This window comes from Aotus nancymaae, unplaced genomic scaffold (genome assembly GCF_030222135.1).
Source record: "Aotus nancymaae isolate 86718 unplaced genomic scaffold, 86718_ANA_hifiasm-v0.15.2.pri h1tg000003l, whole genome shotgun sequence".
In the NCBI taxonomy this organism is placed as follows: domain Eukaryota; kingdom Metazoa; phylum Chordata; class Mammalia; order Primates; family Aotidae; genus Aotus; species Aotus nancymaae.
Genome location: NW_026988414.1, coordinates 11,033,009 through 11,050,261, shown reverse-complemented (window position 1 = coordinate 11,050,261; position 17,253 = coordinate 11,033,009). Strand labels below are relative to the sequence as shown.

Sequence of the window (17,253 nt, the reverse complement as noted above, 5' to 3'; positions counted from 1 at the left end):
GTATCACCTCAACTAACCTTGGAAATCTTCTATGTTGATTCACTTAGGTGGATCATCACTTTTCTGCCCGTTTCCAAGCAAGTGAAACAGTACAACCCAAAGAAACACACTTGCTGTTGTGTATCCTCAGTACTTGCATGATAGAGTGCTTTCACTATAGGATAACAGTAACATATATAAAGCAGGATTTAGGGGAGATAAGAGAGAGAAGCTGGGGATCATTCTCCCATCACAGTCCCAGCTATCAGTTTTAGACCCAGCTCTACAATTTATTAGCCTGTGGCATTGTACAATTGAATTCACTTTACTTACAGTCCTCAGCTTTCTCAACTGTCGATGAGTAGGTTGGACTAGGTGGTCTCTAATATCTATTATAGTTCTGAAATCTTTCAATTCTGGAGTTTAAGTTATTGTCAAGTAATTGAAAAGAAGGAAAAGAAGCTTTTGAAACTAAAGGTCTTCTGATTGGTGGACCCTCCAGTATGTAGCATAGAAAGAGATGATGGGTGTTAGAGAAAGAAATCTCTTACTTACCTCCAGGGGGCATATATCAAAAGCCTTTCTAATTCCAATCACAGTAAAGGCTGTAAGATATAAACTGTTTTCTCGGGCTTCAACAGGCAAGGTACCCTAAAAAGAAGCAATGTTTTAAAAGGAAAGTCAAATGGTGTCTTTAAAGTGAAATGACCTGGTTCTACTCTGTGTTTTAAGCCTTATCTTCCATTCTTTCCCTTCATGCACTGCAGGTGGACTGCTTCCAATTTCTCAATAAGCCCTAGGTCTATCTCACTTGAGTACTTTCACTTGCCCATCTCCCGCCACCCTGTTAAATGAGATGTCTAAGGTATCACTTCTCTGATCTCTAGTGAACTGTCTGAAGATCGCTTCACTTCAGTATTATGGGAAGACCTTTGTATTTTTTGCTTGTTCACAAAAGAAATTTCTTGCAGAATTACATTTTTTTCTTTCTTCTTCTTCTTCATCCTCCCATAATCTGATAAAACTCAACCTGTAAATAAAACTATTGCTAATTTGTGCATTTGGTTTTCTTACCTGTAATTTTATTGGTTGATACTGTGAGTTTTCCTTGAAAGATCCATTATCTAATTGATGATTCTCAACCAGCCACACTAAGGAATTACAAATTGAATTTCGGTTCTGTTCTACATATTTATTTACTTGTCCAAGTACTCTTAAAGCAAAAGCTGTTAACCTTTAAGACAAAATCAAATAAATAAATATTTAGAACACTGAATCCATTTTGGCTTTCAATTAGTTTATACAACTTTATTTATTTTTATTTTTTATTTTTTTTTTTAAAGAAAGGAAGAAAGAAAGAAAGAAAAAGAATAAAGAAGAGGAAGAAAAAGGAAGAGAAAGAGAGAGAGAGAATGGGAGTATTGCTTTCTTGCCCAGGCTAGAATGCAGTTTAGTAATGGGTATTGAAAACCTCTTTTATACCAATAATTATACTTGATGTAAACAGGAAGGAATAAGGGAAGAAAATAACAAACGAGCAGCCAACCAATATTTCATTTAAACCTATGAAATGCTATGCAATTACTGAGGAGTGATTTACTTCCAATTATGTAGTCACTTATGGAATAGGTGTGAGGTGGTAATGTATGTTTTATGTATTTGAAGTGGAGAGTTCTATAAATGTTTATTAAGTTTACTTGTTCCGGGTCTGAGTTCAAGTCCTGGATGTCCTTGTTAATTTTCTGTCTCGTTGATCTATAAAATCGTTAGCTCTTCTTGTTACATTGATCCTTTTGCCATTATGTAATGTCCTTCTTTGCCTCTTTTGCTCTTTGTTGCTTTAAAGTCTACTTTATCAGAGGCGAGAATTGCATCTCCTGCTTTTTATTTATTTGTTTATTTTTAGTCTCTGATTGGTTGATAAATCTTCCTCCTTCTCTTTGTTTTGAGTCTTTGTGTATCATTGCATGTGAGATGGGTCTGGATGCAGCATACCAATGGGTTTTGGCTTTTTATCCGATTAGAATATATATAACTTTAATATTGGCATTTGATGCTAGCTGGCTGTTTTGCCCATTAGTTAGTGTAAATTTTTCGTTGTGTTAATGTTCTTTTCTTTTTGATATATTTTTGGAAAGGCTGATATTGGTTGTTCCTTTATATGTATAGTGCTTCTTTCAGAAGCTCTTGTAAAGCAGGCCTGGCGGTGGTGAACTCTCTAAGTACTTGTTTGTTTGCAAAAGGTTTAATTTTTCCTTCGATTATAAAGCTTAGTTTGGCTGGATAGGAAATTCTGGGTTGAAAGTTCTTTTCTTTAAGGATGTTAAATATTGGTCCCCACTCTTTTCTGGCTTGTAGGGTTTCTGCTGAGAGATCTGCTGTAAGTCTGATAGGTTTCCCTTTATGGGTAACCTGACCTTTCTCTCTGGCTGCCCTTAGTATTTTCTCCTTCATTTCAACCCTAATGAATCTGGCGATTATGTGCCTTGGGGTTGGTCTTCTTGAAGAATATCTTTGTGGTGTTCTCTGTATTACCTGGAGTTGAATATTACCCTGCCTTGCCAGGTTGGGAAAGTTTTCCTGAATGATATCCTGAAGAGTATTTTCCAACTTGGATTCATTCTCTTCATCACATTCAGGTACACCTATCAAACGTAAATTAGGTCTTTTCACATAGTCCCATATTTCCTGGAGACTTTGCTCATTCCTTTTCATCCTTTTTTCTCCAATCTTGTCTTCTCGTTTCATTTCACTGAGCTGGTCCTCGACATCTGATATCCTTTCTTCTACTTGATCAATTCGACTGTTTAAACTTGTGCATGCTTCGCGAAGTTCTCGTGTTGTGTTTTTCAGCTCCATCAATTCACTTATATTCTTCTCTAAATTGTCCATTCTCATTAACATTTCGTCAAACCTTTTTTCAAGGTTCTTAGTTTCTTTGCATTGGGTTAGAACAAGTTCTTTTAATTCACAGAAGTTTCTTATCACCCACCTTTTGAAGCCTGCTTCTGTTATTGGAACACACTCGCAATCTATTCTTTTTTTTTTTCTTTTTTCTTTTTTGAGACGGAGTTTCGCTCTTGTTACCCAGGCTGGAGTGCAATGGCGCTATCTCGGCTCACCGCAACCTCTGCCTCCTGGGTTCAGGCAATTCTCCTGCCTCAGTCTCCTGAGTAGCTGGGATTACAGGCACGCGCCACCATGCCCAGCTAATTTTTGTATTTTTAGTAGAGACGGGGTTTCACCATGTTGACCAGCATGGTCTCGATCTCTTGACCTCGTGATCCACCCGCCTCGGCCTCCCAAAGTGCTGGGATTACAGGCGTGAGCCACCATGCCCGGCCACTCGTAATCTATTAAGCCTTTTCCGTTACTGATGAATTGCGATCCCCTGTAGAGGGAAAGGCATTCTGATTTTGAGTATTCTCTGCCTTTTTATGCTGATTTCTTCCCTTCATTATATATTTATCCGTCTGTCGTCTTTGTAATTACCGACTTTCTAACTAGGTCTCTGAGCAGATGTCCAACTTGTTGATTCCCAGCGCCGAAATCTGAGCAATCCACTGCGCCGGCCAAAAGAGCGGTGTTAAGATTGATGGTGCTTTTCTGCCCGGGAGTCTCCGGACTCTGCACCAAAAACTGGCGCGCTAAGGCACCAGCAAAACCACCGCGCCGGCCACAAAAGTCGCCCTGGTGACACGTGGGGCTCCTCTGCTGGGAATCTCCTGGTCCATGAGCAACAAATATTCGTCTGAAAGTGTGGTGTCCTCTCGTTCTCTGCGCTTTCACTGGGAACTACGAGCCCGAGCTGCTAGTGATCAGCCATCTTGGATCACAACTTTATTTTTTAAAAGAAAATAACATTTTAAAATATACAAGTTCAAAGTAAGTCACCATTTTACAAAGGAAGGGAAGATTTTTGGAATATCTCCAAAACATTTGGTAAACAAATGTGAACAGCACATTTTCTGTGATTACAACATTGTTAGCTAGCACACAGCTAAAAATTGATTCCTGATGATAAAAACATTACACTCTAAAGTTAAAGATAACAGAGGTAAAAATAAATAGTTTTGAGTCAAGGCACTGACCCATGAACATGAGACATGAAAATGTAAATCATAAAATTCTAGACTGTAAAATTTGTACACGCCACAGAATCTAAATTCCTATCTGAGGCCCCAAGTCCCCTTTCCCAATGTTCCTGGAGTGTTTATCTCACTTGTCCTTGAGTGCTGCCATTGACACAGAACCTACTACCTCACAGGAAACTTTAATGATCATGATTGCTTAGTCAAAAAGCAATTTCAAGTCTCTACTAATACCCACCGAAGAGTATCAGAGAGGACTGAATGCATTCCCCATAACATCTCTTCACTCTCTCAGTCGCCTAGGAGCCTCCACTCCCCAGGTCCTCAGATGTCTGAGACTCAGACCACTTGATTCGCCCTCCCACTTCCCCTCAATTTAAAAATTTGTGTTTCTTTTTCATTTTCATTTTTTAAATGTATTTCAAGCATTTTTAAAGAGGTAAAACCCTCATATAATTCAAAAATCCAAAGGTGAAGCCTGGGCATCATAGTGAGACCTTGTCTCTACAAAAAATGCAAAAAACTAGCCAGGTGTGGTGGCATGCACCTATAGTCCCAGCTAGTTGGGAGGCTGAGGTGGGAGGGTTGCTTGAGCCCAGGAGGTAGAGGCTGCAATAAGCTGAGATTCTGCCACTGCATCCAATCTGGGTGACTGAGTAAGACCCTTTCTTAAAAAAAAAAAAAAAAAAATTCAAAAGCACAAAGGGATATATAATGAAAAGTCTCTTTCTAACAGTCCCTGTCCCCCTCCACCTTCCAACAGATGACTGTTGTTTCTTATGCATGCTTCCAAATAGTAGATATAAGAATATAGCCTTCCCATCTACTTTTTCATCCCAACACACTAAAATAGTGGGAGAATATTTACATTATCCTGTGCTTGGCCTTTTTTCATTTATTAACATGACTTACAGGTCTGCATTAATACATAAAGTTTCCTCATTCTTTTACAAGTGATTTTATACATTATATTACAATATTTTGGTACAAATGCACCAAAGCCATTTAAGCCTTTTCCCTTTCTGTAGACATTTAGGTTATTCTCTAACCTAAATGCTTTTTAAAATTATTTTAAAATTATTATTATTATTTTTTGAGACAGAGTCTCCATCTCCAGACTGGAGCACAGTGGCGCGATCTCGACTCACTGCAACCTCCACCTCCCAGGTTCAAGAGATTCTCCTGCTTCAGCATTCTGAGTAGCTGGGACTACAGGCACTCACCACCATGCCCAATTAATTTTTGTATTTTTAGTAGAGATGGATTTTCACATGTTGGCCAGGATGGTCTTGATCTCTTGACCTTGTGATCTGCCCGCCTTGGCCTCCCAAAGTGCTGGGATTACAGGCGTGAGCCACCATGCCTGGTCTAAAATTATTTTTTGATATTAATTGGAATTTGCCCCTCCACAACTAGGTGCCTTTTCCTAATTCTTTCTCTAGAAACATCAGAAATTTATTTTCTATTCTGTTGACTGAGCTCCTCTTTTTTAAATTCCCTGCACTGCTCTCAAGGAGGAGAAATACTTCTATTGGTTGCTCAGGTTCAATGACACTCACATTTTCAAAGACTGGCCCACGTTTTATATTGGGTCTCTCTTGGGATTTTGGCTTTTGGAAGTCTCTCTTCTTTTAGCAGGCTAGAAAGACATATGAGTACAGTCATATGACCAGGCTGCCTTTCCACTTATCAGATATTTGGCCCATTAGGTACCTTTTCTATGCTTTAGTTACATCTTTGGAAAAAGGCAATAGCAATAAATAGAAAAAATGGACTCATCCTTTGGGATCAGTTATAAGGATTATATATATGATTATACTTAAAATAGTTCTAGATTACAGTAAGTATTCAATAGGTATCAGCTTTTACACCTTTTTTTTCCTTTTTTAATAGAGTCTCACTCTGTTGCCCATGCTGGAGTACAATGGCGCGATCGCAGCTCACTGCAACCTCTGCCTCCCAGGTTCAAGCAATTCTCCTACCTCAGCCTCCCTAGTAGGTGGGATTACAGGCATGCACCACCACACCCAGCTAATTTTTGTATTTTTAATAGAGATGGTGTTTCACCATGTTGGTCAGGCTGTTCTCGAACTCCTAACCTCAGGTGATCCACCCGCCTCAGCCTCCCAAAGTGCTGAGATTATAGGCATGAGCCATCATGCCTGGCTTTTATAAGCTCTTACTCTTATCTCTCTTTCTCTTTGGAACTCTTGGGTGCCTCAGTCCTAGAGTCCTTAAGGAGTGGGGGTCTAGACAGCTCTTCCCTAAAGGTGAAGCAAATATAGCTTGCTCTAGTTTTTTGCATTCTCCTTTTCCCACTGACCTGTCTCTTGGAGACTGCCCTGAAATTCAAATTTTAAGTGTGACTTGGAGGAAAAAAAGAAAAAGTAGGCTATTTGATTTGCTTTTGTTCCCAACCCTAGGCTACCTCTACAAGTTATTAATATGGTCTAGTTTAGTTCCTCATGTTTTATAATAGGGTCTGGGACTAAAAATTTAAGAGTAGAAAATAATTTTTTAGTCACCTTGAAGAGAAATCTGGCAAAATCTGATAAAACTGTAAATATGTATACCTCATGTTCCAGCAATTCTACCTCCTGGGATATACCCTAGAGAAACTCTCACACATGTAGACAAAGAGACATATGAAGATGTGCATTATCACATTGTAATAGCAAAAGTTGGAAATGGCTGCCTGTCAAGATAGGAATGGATAAAGAATATATACTATGTGATATATTTGTAAAATAAAACACTACATGGCAATGAAAAGGAGTGAGCTATATTTACCTATACTGTTAGATCTAAAAAAACTAAGTATTAAAAGAAAAAGGTAAGTTACAAAATGATAGATATGAAAATAGTTATAATCATTTAGAAATACAAAAAGGGACTGTGAAGGCATAACTTCATTTTGGAAGCAAAACAGCCATTCTCTCTTTTACAATGCTTAAGTTCCTTAAACAGTGCTTGCTTAAGAATTCCAGGAACTAGCCATGAGATAAAAATCAAGGTTGTGAAATGTCCCCTGGAGAAGAAAAATACTGAACGTTAATTTACAAACCTGTTTCAGTCTAGCTGACCACTAGATGGCCCATTACTCAAGATAATAATCAGAACAAGACCTGCTGACCTGTATGTAGCTAACTCCTGCACATAGTTTTCCAAGCCCCTTCCTCTTTAAAATTCCTCTGGCCAGCCTGGGGCATTCGGGATAGTTTCATGAGTCTAGTCTGCCATCACCTTGGGTTGCTGCCTCCTGAATAAACCTGCTTTTTCTCCTACCAACCCTTGTCTCTTGAGTTTGGCATTTGAGCAGTGAGCAGCCAAACTGGAGTTAAGTTAAATCTATGTGATTTCATGTATGTGTATTATACAAAACATTAAAAATGTTCTGGAAAGATGCATAAACTCATGATAGTGAATGCCCATGGGGGAAAGAAACAGAAATAAGATGGAGGTTCATAGTTAAACAGAAAACTTCAATATCCATAATGTTCTCTTTAAAAAAAAAATAAAGACAAATACAAAAAATGTTTATAGTCAATAATTTGGGGTTTTGTTAATATGAATGGTATTTGTACTTTTAAAAATCTTTGTATTTCTCAAGAAAATTTGAGGGTATTTAGGTGCTAGACATTTTCTTCTATGTCTATTATTTCTTTCAAGGAATTTATGGAGTTGGGTCTATGTTTCTTGCCCCAAACCGTTGAAAGGCTCTGAGTGTCTACTGAGAGGCTGTTGAACCTTCCTGTGGGGCTTTCTGCTCTCCAAATGGGTTGCAGTTTTAGACATAGATCTATTTCCCAGGTCCTGCTGTGGCAGCTTCCAGTCTTCATTGACACTCACTCCCACTCCTGCATCCTGGGTTATCCTTTGGTTGGTGTGCTGTAGGGGTCTATGTGTCCTTTTTTTAATATATAATTTTTATATATATTTATTTTTTATAATATATAATATGTAATTTTAATATATAATATAGTTTTTATTTTTTTACCTTTCCTTATTTATATCTTATTTATTTATTTATTTATTATTATTTTTTTTAATTGCATTTTAGGTTTTGGGGTACATGTGAAGAACATGCAAGATTGTTGCATAGGTGCATACGTGGCAGTGTGATTTGCTGCCTTCCTCCCCTTCACCTATATGTGGCGTTTCTCCCCATGCTATCTCTCCCCAACTCCCCACCCCCCGCTGTCCCTCCCCTATTTCCCCTCAACAGAACCCAGTGTGTAGTGCTCCCCTCCCTGTGTCTATGTGTTCTCATTGTTCAACACCCGCCTATGAGTGAGAACATGTGGTGTTTGATTTTGTGTTCTTGTGTCAGTTTGCTGAGAATGATGGTTTCCAGGTTCATCCATGTCCCTACAAAGGACACGAACTCATCATTTTTGATGGCTGCCTAATATTCCATGGTGTATATGTGCCACATTTTCCCTGTCCAGTCTATCATCGATGGGCATTTGGGTTGGTTCCAGGTCTTTGCTATTGTAAACTGTGCTGCAATGAACATTCGTGTGCATGTGTCCTTATAGTTGAATGATTTATAATCCTTTGGATATATACCCAGTAATGGGATTGCTGGGTCAAATGGAATTTCTATTTCTAGGTCCTTGAGGAATCGCCACACTGTCTTCCACAATGGTTGAACTAATTTACACCCCATCAACAGTGTAAAAGTGTTCCTATTTCTCCACATCCTCTCCAGCATCTGTTGTCTCCAGATTTTTTAATGATCGCCATTCTAACTGGTGTGAGATGGTATCTCAATGTAGCTTTGATTTGCATTTCTCTAATGACCAGTGATGATGAGCATTTTTTCATGTTTGTTGGCCTCATGTATGTCTTCTTTTGTAAAGTATCTGTTCATATCCTTTGCCCACTTTTGAATGGGCTTGTTTGTTTTTTTTCTTGTAAATCTGTTTTAGTTCTTTGTAAATTCTGGATATCAGCCCTTTGTCAGATGGGTAAGCTGCAAAAATTTTTTCCCATTCTGTTGGTTGCCGATTCACTCTAATGACTGTTTCTTTTGACGTGCAGAAGCTGTGAGTTTGATTAGGTCCCATTTGTCTATTTTGGCTTTTGTTGCCAATGCTTTTGGTGTTTTGGTCATGAAGTCCTTGCCTACGCCTATGTCCTGAATGGTTTTGCCTAGATTTTCTTCTATGGTATTTATGGTGTTAAGTCTTATGTTTAAGTCTTTAATCCATCTGGAGTTAATTTTAGTGTAAGGTGTCAGGAAGGGGTCCAGTTTCTGTTTTCTGCATATGGCTAGCCAGTTTTCCAAACACTACTTATTAAACAGGGAATCCTTTCCCCATTGCTTGTTTTTGTCAGGTTTGTCAAAGATCGGATGGTTGTAGATATGTTGTGTTGCCTCCGAGGTCTCTGTTCTATTCCATTGGTCTATATCTCTGTTTTGGTACCAGTACCATGCTGTTTTGATTACTGTAGCCTTGTAATACAGTTTGATGTCCGGTAGTGTGATGCCTCTCGCTTTGTTCTTTTTGCTTAGAATTGACTTGGCTATGTGGGCTCTCTTTTGGTTCCATATGAAGTTTAAGGTGGTTTTCTCCAGTTCTGTGAAGAAGGTCTTTGGTAGCTTGATGGGGATAGCGTTGAATCTGTAAATTACTTTGGGCAGTATGGGCATTTTCACGATATTGATTCTTCCTAACCATGAACATTGAATGTTTCTCCATCTGTTTGTGTCCTCTCTTATTTCGTTGAGCAGTGGTTTGTAGTTCTCCTTGAAGAGGTCCTTTACGTTCCTTGTTAGTTGTATTCCTAGGTATTTTATTCTCTTTGTAGCAATTGTGAATGGCAGTTGGTTCTTGATTTGGCTCTCTTTAAGTCTGTTATTGGTGTATAGGAATGCTTGTGATTTTTGCACATTGATTTTGTATCTTGAGACTTTGCTGAAGTTGCTTATCAGTTTCAGGAGATTTTGGGCTGAGATGAGGGGGTCTTCTAGATATACAATTATGTCATCTGCAAATAGAGACAATTTGACTTCCTCCTTTCCTATTTGAATATCCTTTATTTCTTTTTCTTGCCTGATTGCTCTGGCTAGAACTTCCAGTACTATATTGAACAGGAGTGGTGAGAGAGGGCATCCTTGTCTAGTGCCAGATTTCAAAGGGAATGCTTCCAGTTTTTGCCCATTCAGTATGATATTGGCTGTTGGTTTGTCGTAAATAGCTTTTATTATTTTGAGATACGTTCCGTCGATACCTAGTTTATTGAGGGTTTTTAGCATAAAGGGCTGTTGAATTTTGTCAAAGGCCTTCTGCATCAATTGAGATAATCATGTGGTTTTTGTCTTTGGTTCTGTTTATGTGGTGAATTACGTTTATAGACTTGCGTACGTTGAACCAGCCTTGCATTCCCGGGATGAATCCTACTTGATCATGGTGGATAAGCTTTTTGATGTGCTGTTGCAATCAGCTTGCCAGTATTTTACTGAAGATTTTTGCATCTATGTTCATCATGGATATTAGCTTGTAATTTTCTTTTCTTGTTGAGTCTCTGCCGGGTTTTGGTATCAGGATGATGTTGGTCTCATAAAATGATGTGGGAAGGAGTCCCTCTTTTTGGATTATTTGGAATAGTTTCAGAAGGAATAGTACCAGCTCATCTTTGTATGTCTGGTAGTTTTTATTGTTTTATTAAAGACAAGGTCTCCCTATGTTGTCCAGGCTGGTCTTGAACTCCTGTGTTCAAGCCATCCTCCTGCTTCAGCCTCCCAAAGTGCTAGGATTACAGGTGTGAGCCACTGCACCTGGCTCTGTGTATCTTTTAAAGTGCACCACCCATACATGGTCAGACCTAATTCTAAGGTATAATTGATGGAACTTGGTAGCTGATCAGAGATAAAGCCAAAAGGAAAGGAAGGAATCAAAAACCAACTGATGATTCTCACATGATCAATGGGGGACAAAGGGCAAGGTGTTGCTGTGCACTGAGTAAAGAAACAGAGAAATATATCTGAGAAAGAAAAAAATGAATTTGGTACATATTGTTTGAAGGGTCTTTGTCTCCCAAAAACCTAGAAATGTGGATCTAGAACATTTCCTAACTTCTTAGGAAAGAATTTAGGCCTTGAGACATTGATTAGGGGGGCATTGGCCTAGATATTATGAAAGTCATGAGCAAAAATGAGATTGTACCAGGAGAGTTTACAGAAAATTAAGAGAGTCAAAGATAACTTTCTGGGAAATCTCAATAGTTAAAGAAAAAAATCTAAAATTAAAGTATTCTAGGTTGTAAACTCCTTAAATATGTTTCATATAGAACCTACAAAGCAGCTGGCACATCGTGTCTATTAAATATTTTGTCATAGCATGATGGTTTTGTTTTCTTGTTTTTGTTTTTTGAGATGGAGTCTCAATCTGTCACTAGGCTGGAGTGCAGTGGCTTGGTCTTGGCTTACTGCAACCTCCACCTCCCAGGTTCAAGTGATTCTCCTGCCTCAGCCTCCCAAGTAGCTGGGACTACAGGTATGTGCCACCATGCCCAGCTAATTTTTTTAAATTTTTACTAGAGATGGGGTTTCACCATGTTGGCCAGGATGGTCTTGATCTCTTGACCTCATGATCCATCCGCCTTGGCCTCCCAAAGTGCTGAGATTATAGGCATGAGCCACCACACCTAGCAGGTATTTTTTGAAAATAGACTGCCATGTGGACTCTTAATTAATTCACACTATCTTTCCCTCAAATCATCATAATTTTGGAAGTTATGATTCATTGAATAAATACTTATTGAGCGTCTACTATGTGCCAGGTATGTACCAGGCAGTAGGGATACTTAGGACATTCCCACATGGAGCTTACATTTCAGTTGGGGAGATAGACAATAGTGGAATAAGCAAGAATGTTAGTAATTATGCTGAGAAGAAAAGAAACGATACGAGATATTGGAAGGGGAATGGGTTGCAGTTTTAGATATTATGATATAGCAGAGGCCTCCCTGAGGTGACATTTGGTAAAGACCTGAGGGAAATGAGAGCCAGTCATGCTGATACCTAAGGAGAAGTATTCCAGACTGAGAAAACAGGCAGTGCAAAGGCTCTGAGGTGAAAGCATGCCTGGTGTGTTTGAGGAAGGCCAGTGGGGCTGAACCAAGGGGAAAGAGAGTGTAGGAGATAAAGTAGGAGACATGAGGTGGAGCCAGATCATACAGAGTTTTGTAAATCACAATAAAAATTTTGTTTTTTACCCTGGGTAAGATGGGAAGCTCCTAAATGGTTTTGAGTGGCATGATCTAACACATGTTTTAACAGGGTTACTTCAGTGGCTGTGTCGAGTATAGACTGAAGAAGATCCAGGGCTGAACCCAGAAGAATAAGGGAGGCTAGTGCAAGAATCCAGGCAGGAGAGGAAGGTATATCTTAGTCCATTTATGCTGACATAACAAAATAACAATATTTGGTTGTTATCCTTGAAACAGGATGGTGTAGTGGAGTTGGTCAGAAGTAGTCAAATTCAGGATATGTTTTGAATCCATATCTGCTGGATCAGATGTGAATTGTAAGTAAGGAGTGAAGGATGACTAGGCTTTTAGCCTGAGCAACTGGAGGAATGGAGTTTACATTATGGTTATCCTTCTTTAGTTAATTAACCACTACATGAAAATGCAACTCAAAATCTTCTACTTACCAAGTGCTAGCACTTCCACCCTTCCACACGCTGTAAGAATAGTCAGCATTTTTGAAGGACATAATGCTCACCATCCCTAACAAGAAAAAGAATACAGTGCTTCACTGACCTCCGTTTCTACTCTAAGAACACTTTATCAGCCCCTGAGAATGGTAAACTTCCTTTGGTGTTGGGCAGAAAGCATAAACTCTGTGGCCAGCATTGAACTTCTCAAAGGAAGTATATGAATTGCTTGAATTGGGAATTATCAAGTTGAACATTCTGATCTCATTCCAAGAGGAAGGAAGTGTTCTGTACTTTGGAATGCAGGTGCCTTGTCTCTCATCCAGGCATTTTGGTAAGTTAAGCCAAAATGCTACAGAAATAATCTTTATATAGTAGAGTCCATCTCATGATTTTTTTTTGCTAAAATTCTCTTATAAAGTTTTCTATAATTCACAACTTAAATATTAGTGTAATTAAAGTTTAAAATCACCCAATTTTTATGTGAAATTCATTTTTTTACCTGCTTTTAATTTTTTCTTCAGGTTCTGCTTTTCAGTTAATGAGTTAGGATGAAAAATGTTCCAATGATTTCCTGCTTCCAGATAGTGAAAAACATAGAATACTGGGACAATGCTCATCAGCTCCGCCTCCGCACTCCCTTTGGGGAGCTGGGTTAGGATATTGATGCCTTCCTGGCTTAGAACTGCAGAAAAGACCTCACCTATGAGCAGTCCTGAAACAGAAAAGATCAAAGTAGACACAGCCGCTTTTTATTCACTTCTAACAGTACATTCTGAAGAGGGAAGAACAACCAACTAGAGATGGTTCTTCCCTTTTTATCTAGGCAGTTAACTTGCTTCTCAGAAATGGGGTGAGTGAAAAAGATCTGGTTAGGAATATCAATTTGAAAGAAACAAAAAAAGACTTTAAAAATCACTAAAATATGGTGGTAGGTAAAGTAATACAGTGGACTGATTGCTGCAAGAGAACATGGCAAATTAGTTGTCATTCAACCTGATAGCTTTAGACATCATAAACCATATTTACCAATCTTTTCCAGGAAGCAAAGCAGAGAGTCTGAACAGAGAGTGCTGACATGACTCTGTCTATAACTCACTGTGCAACCTTGGACATGTCACTTTCTTTTATATCCAATGACAGGGTTGCACATGATTGAAAAGATCCTTTTCAGTACTAACATTTTGTGATTCTAAAGTTTTATCTGAGCTAAAATGTAGTCAGGACATTCTATCATTTGGTAATATGTTATTGAATCATAAAGCCTGGAGACTAGGGAAAACCTAGTCACTTGTGCAAATATCACTTCTGCAAATGTAGCTGAGTGGAGGAGAACCCCTACTATGGTTTGAATGTATATGTCCCTCCAAAATTCATACACTCAAGCCTAATCACCAACGTGATAGTATTAGAAGGTGGGGCTTTTTGAGAGGTGATTAGGTTATGATGGCTCCGCCCTCATGAGTGGGATAGATGAGGTGTGAGGAAGTTGTTCACCACTTTTTGCTTTTTTGCCTTTCCACTTTCTGCCACATGAAGATAAAGCAACATGTGTCCTCATGGAAGCAGAGAGCAGCCCTTGCCAAATACCTAATCTGTTGGTGCCTTGATCTTGGACTTCCCAGTCTCAGAACTGTGAGAAATAAATTTGTATTCTTTTTTTTTTTTTGAGATGGAGTCTTGCTCTGTAGCCCATGCTGGAGTGTAGTTGCACAATCTGGGCTCCTACCTCAACCTCCCAAGTAGTTGGGATTACAGGCACGAGTCACCATGCCCAGCTAATTTTTGTGTTTTTTAGTAGAGATGGGGTTTCATCATGTTGGCCAGTCTGGTCTTAAACTCCTGACCTCGTGATCCACCTGCCTCGGCCTCCCAAAGTGCTGGGATTACAGGCGTGAGCCACTGTGCCCGGCCTAAATTTGTATTCTTTATAAATATTGTTATTTTGTTATGTCAGCATAAATGGACTAAGACAACCCCTCTGGGACTGGTACTTCAGCAGAGTAGTGCTGTTCTCTCCAGGCCATGTGCAGGCCATAAAGCCTTCTCTGGAGCAAGACTGGCCACTAAGACCATAGAAGTTCTTTAAGTCTAGAAGCAACTGCACCCCTACTTTAGAGACATCTTTGAGCCAATGACAGTCCCTACACTCCATCATGGGAGAATGAATCTCCATGTAAATCAGGCAGTTGGAAGAAGATAGTGGGAAAAGTGAACAGAGGTTTGAAAGTGGGGTGGGTAAGGGTAGAGCACTCCTAAGGGTAGGTTTGTGTGTGCTACTGAACACAGAAGTGGAGAAACAGAATAATCATGAGGATATTTGATTTCTGTTTGAAGCACCAAGTGAAATGAGAAATAAAAATGGCATTTGTTAATTTACCTTTTATACTCAAAATCCTTTTGATTTTTGTTTTGGGGACCAAATCTAATGGTATCCTGTATGGGAACTCCTTTCGTCTGCTAATGGCACCTGTAATTTAGAAAATTTGGATTTATACAGAGTTTCCAGGGGAAGACTATTTGCAGATTATTTATAGGGTGTATCTACTTTCAAATAATTTTTCAAAATAAAAGATTCTTTTATAATTAGACTATTAAAATTTTAAAAGAAAGTTAAAAATCATCAAGGACTTTTATCAAACCCTATGCTTGTATAATCTTATTAAATAAAGCATTAAACCTGGCTGTAAGCTTCCTGGTCATTATAAGATGTGAAACAAATAGGTTATATAAATCTTATTCACCAGCAAAATATAGCATGCCATCTTGCCCAAAGAGGGAAGATTGTTCCTGGAACTGAAAGCCAAGAATAACTAACATGCAATTTCTTAGTCAAGGATATATTGAACATTAGCTCCACAGGGAAATATGACCTGAAATTCTTTCTACCTTCCCTTCCCAGTCTAGTTTTGATACTTTTTAATCTATAAGCAAAACAACAGAGTTTTAGCATACTAGTATCAGATAATTTTTCTATTGTGATCACTGGTTTATATCTAAAAAAAGGTAACATTTATCATTCTACTGAAAGAGTACCAAGTATGCTACTAAGCTCTTTAATTGAATTATTGTACTGGATCCTCACAACAACCCTGTATGTTATGTCCATTTTCATTATTTTAATTTTATAGATGAGGAAATTGAGGCTTAGAAAGTAATGTGTTCAAGGTCACAGAACGAGTACAGGTGGAGCTGCAATCTGAACTCCAGAAGTTTTGCTGCAGAGCCCATACTAGTCACCACAAAGAGAATCCACCTCGCGTTGTCCTGCTAAGAAAGTACTTTGGGGACAGGAATCATTTCTCATTCCAGTTGTAGTCCCAGCACGTAGCATAGTCCCTGGCATATGGAAGATGCTAAAGAAAAATGAATCATATTTTGAAATTTAAGGGACAAGCCATGTGGCTTTCCTAAAAATGCAGGAACATTTCTCATAAAACTTCTTTCTTCATTAACCCTTGATAAATGCAGAGGATATATCAAAATAAAACTCAGTGAAGACATTTAAGAGGTTTGCAATGTAGGTGAAAGAGCATGGAGTTCAAAAAGAGGTTACTATGTATGTGATACTGGGCAAGATTCAGCCTTTCTTAGCCTCAATTTGTTCATCAGTTAAACGGAAATAACAATATTTTCCTCAAAGGATTTTTGTGGGATAAAAATAATATAGACAAACAGCCTGGCATACAATTCATGCTCAGTATATGGGACTTACTACAGATAGCTTTGAGATTATCCTAGATTTGCTCCTGCACCATTTTCCCCACTGAAACCTGCTCTTAACTATTTCAATTCCGTTGGTAACTCTATTACCAGATGGAAAAGGTAAAGAGAAAGTTAAAACTAAGAGAAGTTAATTTTACTCCTCGTCAGTAATCATGATAAAAGACCCATCAAGACATCACATAAAAAGGCAGATTCCGGAGAGATTAAAACATTTTCAAGTCAAATCTATAAAATTAATAGACTATCTATAACATCTTTGTGAACTAAGGGAAGAGAAAGACCTCTTAAAGATCACCCCAAAATATATATAATCATAAGATAAAATTATGATGGATTTGACTACATCAGAATAAAGAATTCCTTTTCAAAACCCATGAAGGTTTGCTGTTGCTCAAAGAGGTACATAAGAGACAAAATCAATAAGAAATTAAAAAAAGACAACCCAAATGTAAAATTTTTAAATGTGCAAAAGGTATGAATAGGCAATTGACAGATGGGAAACCCAAATGGACAAGTATATGAAGAAATGCTTAAAATCACTAGTAACCAGAAGAATCCAAATTAAAAAAATAATGAGATATTGCTTTATACCCATCAAAGATGCCACATTTTAGAGAGGCAAATGTGGTTGGTGAGGTTGTGGAGAGAGGAAAACCCTCACGCACTGCTAGTGGAAGTATGGCCACTTTGAAGGGCAATATGACAGAACTAAATGGCATTAAATATGTGTATACCCTTTGATCCACCTCCTGGATATATAGTCCAGGTAAATGTGAACACGGATTTTTCCA

The 17,253-nt window shown here is 38.5% G+C and overlaps 1 protein-coding gene across 2 annotated transcripts in view; it reads right to left on the bottom strand.

Moving 5' to 3' along the window:
- Nucleotides 1-17,253, bottom strand: part of C5 (complement C5) — a 124,725-nt gene that overhangs the window by 51,102 nt on the left and 56,370 nt on the right. For both annotated transcript variants that reach the window (XM_012458229.2, XM_064378441.1), the window contains 5 exons: nucleotides 15,117-15,206; nucleotides 13,239-13,451; nucleotides 12,734-12,809; nucleotides 1,054-1,213; nucleotides 535-630 (listed from right to left, as the gene is read on the bottom strand). In XM_012458229.2, the coding sequence (XP_012313652.2) occupies nucleotides 535-630; nucleotides 1,054-1,213; nucleotides 12,734-12,809; nucleotides 13,239-13,451; nucleotides 15,117-15,206 (635 nt within the window). The remainder of the gene's footprint in view (nucleotides 1-534; nucleotides 631-1,053; nucleotides 1,214-12,733; nucleotides 12,810-13,238; nucleotides 13,452-15,116; nucleotides 15,207-17,253) is intronic.